At 35.4% G+C, this 6,000-nt stretch overlaps 1 protein-coding gene across 3 annotated transcripts in view; it reads left to right on the forward strand.

Moving 5' to 3' along the window:
* The window catches only part of LOC127787935 (DNA-directed RNA polymerase III subunit 2), a 125,502-nt gene extending 120,247 nt beyond the window's left edge, over positions 1 to 5,255 (forward strand). For all 3 annotated transcript variants that reach the window (XM_052316019.1, XM_052316017.1, XM_052316020.1), the window contains 4 exons: positions 684 to 768; positions 853 to 956; positions 3,414 to 3,542; positions 4,970 to 5,255. In XM_052316019.1, coding sequence (XP_052171979.1) covers positions 684 to 768; positions 853 to 956; positions 3,414 to 3,542; positions 4,970 to 5,020 — 369 coding nt within the window. In that variant the 3' untranslated portion in view covers positions 5,021 to 5,255. The remainder of the gene's footprint in view (positions 1 to 683; positions 769 to 852; positions 957 to 3,413; positions 3,543 to 4,969) is intronic.
* Positions 5,256 to 6,000: the final 745 nt, after the last annotated feature.

Below are 6,000 nucleotides of genomic sequence, written 5' to 3' on the forward strand. Positions count from 1 at the left end.
GTAGGTTATTTTTGTCTCCAACTCTACATTCCTTATTTATACTATTACTTCAAGTAAGGAAAGATTACATCAGGATCAATAATAGAAAAATTACAGCTATCAATCAATTAAGAATTGTAGCTGTCCGTCATCCCAAGTTTATGGCTATCAACAGTTATTATTTATAGTAGCTTGCTCTTACCTTTTCAGGCAAAAATGTGGTTTTGTTCCTTACCTGAAGTCACTAATTTTTTATTTCCCAATTACATGACCATATATATACTAAAGCTTTACCTCACTAATTGTGAGTCTATTTTATGCCGTGGATAATCATGTGATTGGACTACTAACTGGATAATGTAAAAATTATTAGGATTGCATCTTTCGCTCTGTTGTTAATTTTAATTCATATAATATGGTTTGTTTGAATATCTGGAACAAATGTTTGCCTTTAAATTATGGCTTTTAACTCTTTGTTATTGATGTATAAGAGATAGTGTTTATTGTTAATTGTTAAATGAACCATCTGATTTTCATCCTTCCTCGATTTTAGATTTTATTTCATAACTTACGGAATGAGAAAGGATTCTGCCTTCTGTTCAGATACTAAGCTGTATAAATAGCAGATACGTAGACAAACTATGGCTCATAGCAGGAATCTTTAGTGTGCCTTATTTTTTTTTTCTTTTGCATTTTCCTTTTAGGTACTTGATAAGATGCATGCTCGGGGTTCTGGACCACGTGTTATGATTACTAGACAACCAACTGAAGGCAGAAGTCGAAATGGAGGTTCTAATTTTCTGTGATCCTCAACATACTTTGATACTGGTTCACTCAAGAAGGAATCTTCTAACTACATGGATGTCCTTTTAGGGCTTCGAGTGGGAGAAATGGAACGTGATTGCTTGATTGCTTATGGAACTAGCATGTTGATCTTTGAACGCCTAATGCTTTCAAGTGATCCTTTCGAGGTTCAGGTGGGTCAAATTCTATGCAAATTTGTGGGTTACTTACATGATTGTGCTTTCTGTGGTTTCAACTTCTACAATTTGGCACTATTTTTTAGGCATATCTCAATTAGTTTAAAAGTGTGCAATATATATGTATAAAATAATAAAAGAATATGAATTTCACACTTAAGTTGCCAAAAAATAAAGTATTGTTGGAATGTGATCATACATGTATTGAAATTATTTGCTTTCATCCATATTAAGGTTGTTTCATTTATACCTTATTTCTTTACTCAGATGTGTAAAAATAGATTTAGACTAGTGCAAATGGATGTATGAATGAGGCATTGTTCTCCTTTTTCCTTTTTGGAACTCCAAACTAGAGGACCCTTCATGCAATCAGACAATAGTTGGGAGAAGAGACCAAGCTCTTCTTTGTCTCACAAACTGTTGGACAAATAAAATGAAGGATTTCAGTGGCTTAGCATACTATTCCATGTTCTCTCTTTCCCTCCCCCTGTCATACTTCCAATTTTGTAAATGTTTCAAAATCTAAAAGTGTTGCATTTTTCTCAGAAGTAGAGTAGTTTTCCAATATAGGCATCCCCTTGCTTCTCTAGAAGTATCAGCTAAAAGAGTTAACAACAACATATCCAGCCTTTATCCCACTATGTGGGGTCGGCTACATGAATTCTAGACTTCTATGTATTTCTATCTTTTGTCATATCTTCATTGAGATCCATACACTTCATATCAAACTTTAATGTCTCCCCCAAAGTCTTCTTAGGTCTGCCTTTACCTCTTTTTTTGATTAATTGTTCCATTTCATCAACTCTCCTCACAGGAGCGTCTCTTGGTCTCCTTCTCACATGACCAAACCATCTTAGTCTAGTCTCTCTCATCTTCTCCTCTATTGGCACTACTCATATCTTATTACGAATAACTTCATTTCTAATTTTATCTTTTCTTGTATGGCCGCACATCCATCTTAACATCCTCATCTCTGCTACGCTCGTCTTTTGCTCGTGTTGGTATTTGACTGCCCAACATTCTGAGCCGTACAACAAAACTGGTCTTATAGCTGTCCTATAGAATTTTTCTTTCAATTTTAATGGGATTTTACCATCACATAACACCCCCGATGCATTTCTCCATTTTAGCTAACCTGCCTTAATTCTATGTGTGACATCCTCGTGAATTTCTCCATCTTTTTGAATCACTGATCCCAAATATCGAAAATGGTCTTTTCTTTGTAAGATTTGGTCTTCCAATTTTATTATAACATCCCCCACTCTTGCATTCTTACTAAATTTACATTCCATATATTATGTTTTATTTCTGCTTAATTTAAATCCCTTAGATTCTAAATTGTTTCTCCATAACTCAAGCTTAGTGTTCACTCCTTCTTTTGTTTCATCCACCAACACTATGTCGTCTCCAAATAGCATACACCATGGCACCTCTGTCTGAATATCTTTAGTGAGTTCATTCATTACTAAAGCAAATAAGTATGGACTTAGTATCAGCTAAAAGAGTCATGAAATTAAAATTTCCCTTCAAGGTTTTTAAGACAAATGAGAACATTGTTGGGGCATGACCCTCTTGGTGACTTGGTGTATGGCCAAGTGTAGTGAAATATGAGCTAGGGCCATTGTATTAGTGCCTGAGTGTGGTGTTAAATCTACGAAGATTCTCACATTTACATGGACAGATGCGAGTAAAGTTAATCCAGCATCATAGGTTAAGGATTGAGTCGTTAATATCAATACTTTGACAGGAAAAATCTATGGAAATGGTGGGCGTGATGATTAGGAGAAAAATTAATATTATGTGCCTCAAAGAGACTAGATTGGTTTTAGAGAACACTAAAATGTTGACATAATCTGGATAAACTCTGGTACTCAGAAAAATATCTTAAAAGGAACAGGGTGGGGATTATAGTAGATATAACTTTAAACAATGAGGTAGTGAATGTGAAAAGAATAGGAGACAAGATTACAGCTGTTTCATTCTTTATGAAATTAATTTACTGGACTCTTCCTGTAACCAATCAGTCCCATGTGGTCAGCATATGTGAGGAACTCAGTATGGTGGACTCTCTTGCTAACTTTCTTGGTTTACTCAGTCAGTGAACAACCATTGAAAAGCACTAACTCGTGTGATCTCTGGCACTATTTCAAATCAGTAAAATGTTTTCTGGATTTAAATGTAGTAACTTATCAATATCCATCATGGTTCTCATTCAAAGTTGTCAGTATAAATGCCTACACTAGTAGGTGATCGTAATGTTATCTACTATTGTCTATTTGTATTAAACACTGTAATTTGTGAATGGGCCAAATTATCCGATTTCTATTAAACAAAGTAATCTCTGGTGAGCCAAATCTGCCAGTTATACAAATGAATTACCATTTGTCAAGTTGAGTATTGATTGTTGGTGATTTTTAATGTGAGATAGCAAAGCACAATAACTTTTTGTTGCAGGTTTGCCGAAAGTGTGGCTTGCTAGGATATTACAACCAGAAGCTAAAAACCAGTGTTTGTTCAACATGTAAGAATGGTGAAAATGTTTCTACCATGAAATTGCCATATGCATGCAAGTTATTATTCCAGGTATGTGCAACAAATTCTGTTGACTAAAATTCACTGTTGCTTGTCTATTAGGAAATTTACTTGCACTTTATTTTCTGGTGATTCTTTGTTATCAAGATTAATGTTGAATGTGATGGAATAAGGACTTGAGCACTTTAAATGTTGTATAAGGCTACAAATCTTTAAAATAAAATTTATGAACTGATTCTGATCAAAGTTGAATATGCCATTGCTACATCACAGGAAGTCTCCATACCATTGCAGTAAACCCCCTGTCATAACCTTCGGTTACACTGTTGATTTGTCTGTAGTGAAGTATTAGACTCTAGCACCAGATTATTGGCCTAGGATTGGACATTGGAGGTTGTGTGAGGATACTTTTTTATAAATTTAGTGTGATTGATGTGATCAAATGGTTAATCCATACTTCTTTCTCCAATAATTCATACCAACGCGCAAGTTGAAAGATATCCTCATACAAGTTATTCATGGGGTTCTCTGAGTCTGACAGCTTGTTCGGTATATTATAGTGATTTCTCAAGCCTATTCTTTATGGCTTAGCTAGTCAATGAGAGACAGAGGGAGAGAGGTGTGCATGAGCTTTGCATGTGGGGAGGTCACATTATTTTCACTTTTGATTCCCCCACGGTAATAATCATTCTACTAACAACTTCTCAGGCTTGGTAAGATGTCAACGTCATGTGAACTAGAAGCCTCTTTGATTTCCATGTACATAAAATGTCAAACCCTAATAAGACTGCCCTAGATAAAATGTTAACAACCTGTTGCATGTCCCATGCAGAAACATAATCGAGTACAATGTTCTTTGCTCAAATAAACTTCAATTGCTTTTCTGAAAATGAAACAGCATGCTATACATGCTTGGTTTGCTCATACAATCGTGAACATCTTCAATCATTTATTTGTGATAGAGTGATCTAGATAAAGAGATAAACACCAGGGCTTTTCATGGTATTAAAGCCTTTTTGATATCTATGTTTCTGCTTGCAACATAGTTAATGCATTCACTTACTGTTGGATATGAATTAATAATCTTGGCAACCTGTATCGTGGATTATTCTTACCATAACTATGAAAAGCCATAAGCACTCGTCTTGTCTTGTCATTATTCTGTCGAAGACGGTCTAAAATCTGCTGGATTTGATCATTTGTTTTGCTAGTTTCACTCTTGGTCTTAAATCAGAATGTTGAAATGAGTTTCTACATTCACTCACTTCTTGAGTTTATGTTCTTTTATGAAGATGATAGTTTTATGGAATAAATGAATCAGGAAAGTTCTCATTCTACTCCTGAGAAATAGGGATTGGGTTGGTGGGGTGTAGAAAAAGATGCTCTGTAATGGTGTTTTCTTTTCCCTGTTAATTTCTGGGTGGCATAAACAGCACTGGATTGGTTAAAACTTGTCTTGTTGTGGTGGGTGGTTGCAGGAACTCCAATCAATGAATGTTGTTCCCCGCTTAAAACTGACCGAAGCTTGATCTCTGGCTTTTCCCTCTCAATACTTGAATTTCACGAATGTGGTACAGCGCGAAGGTTGTGTGTCTGTCATTCTTCTGTCCGGGGAAAAGAATGAAGAAAAAAATCAAAATTGTAATGTATCAATCAACATTAGTATTATGGTGATTTGTAGGTTAATCAATATTTGTCAAGAGTAGTGGCATAGTGAGATAAAAGATTAGTTGCAGCTGAATGGAATGGATTTTCAGAAAACAAGGCCCGCCCGCCCTGAATCATTCCAAATGTTGCGACTTTGAACGGATTCATAATACTAAAGATTCAAAGTTGAGTTGAAGCAAAAAGGAAATTGGACACTTTCTGATGATGTAAATGGGGATTGTTAGTTAGTTAGTTAGTTGAGTGGGTGGGTGGTAGATGTTTTTCTCTCTAAATTTCTTCTTATTTTTTTGTTAGTTTCTTAATTTCTTTGCAGCCGCCAATAAATAAGCTATCGCCACGTTGTCCGCTCCCCAAAAGGCGGCTGCTAGGGGCTCCCACCCTAAGTTTGAGCAAGTCGACCTGAGAAGTACCTGGTCATACTCATAATAATTAAACTAATTTTCAATAGCAATTAAACAGTGATGTTTGTCCTAAGCCCACTCAATTCAACCAAATCAAACTCAAACTCTCAAATTGCCCAAATTGCAAGATACATGGTTGGTTATAATTTGATCGCTTAAAAACGCATTGCAAGATACTGCAACTTTATACGAGAGATTTTGAAACCCAGAGACTTGAGGAAACTATAGGTATTTGCTTTGGACCTAGAAAATAAGTGGGAAATGAAGGCCTTTTGGGGGATGAGTTGAATGATATGAATTCCATAGTATTTTGCGTTTTAATTGGATAAACAAACACCAACCTCTTCCTTTCCTCTTATTTGTAAGTCTGTCTAATCATTTGCATTTTCTTTTCTCATGTTTCTATATACTAAAAAATATAAAAAAGAAAACAAAATAAT

Source organism: Diospyros lotus, chromosome 13, assembly GCF_014633365.1.
Source record: "Diospyros lotus cultivar Yz01 chromosome 13, ASM1463336v1, whole genome shotgun sequence".
In the NCBI taxonomy this organism is placed as follows: Eukaryota; Viridiplantae; Streptophyta; class Magnoliopsida; order Ericales; family Ebenaceae; genus Diospyros; species Diospyros lotus.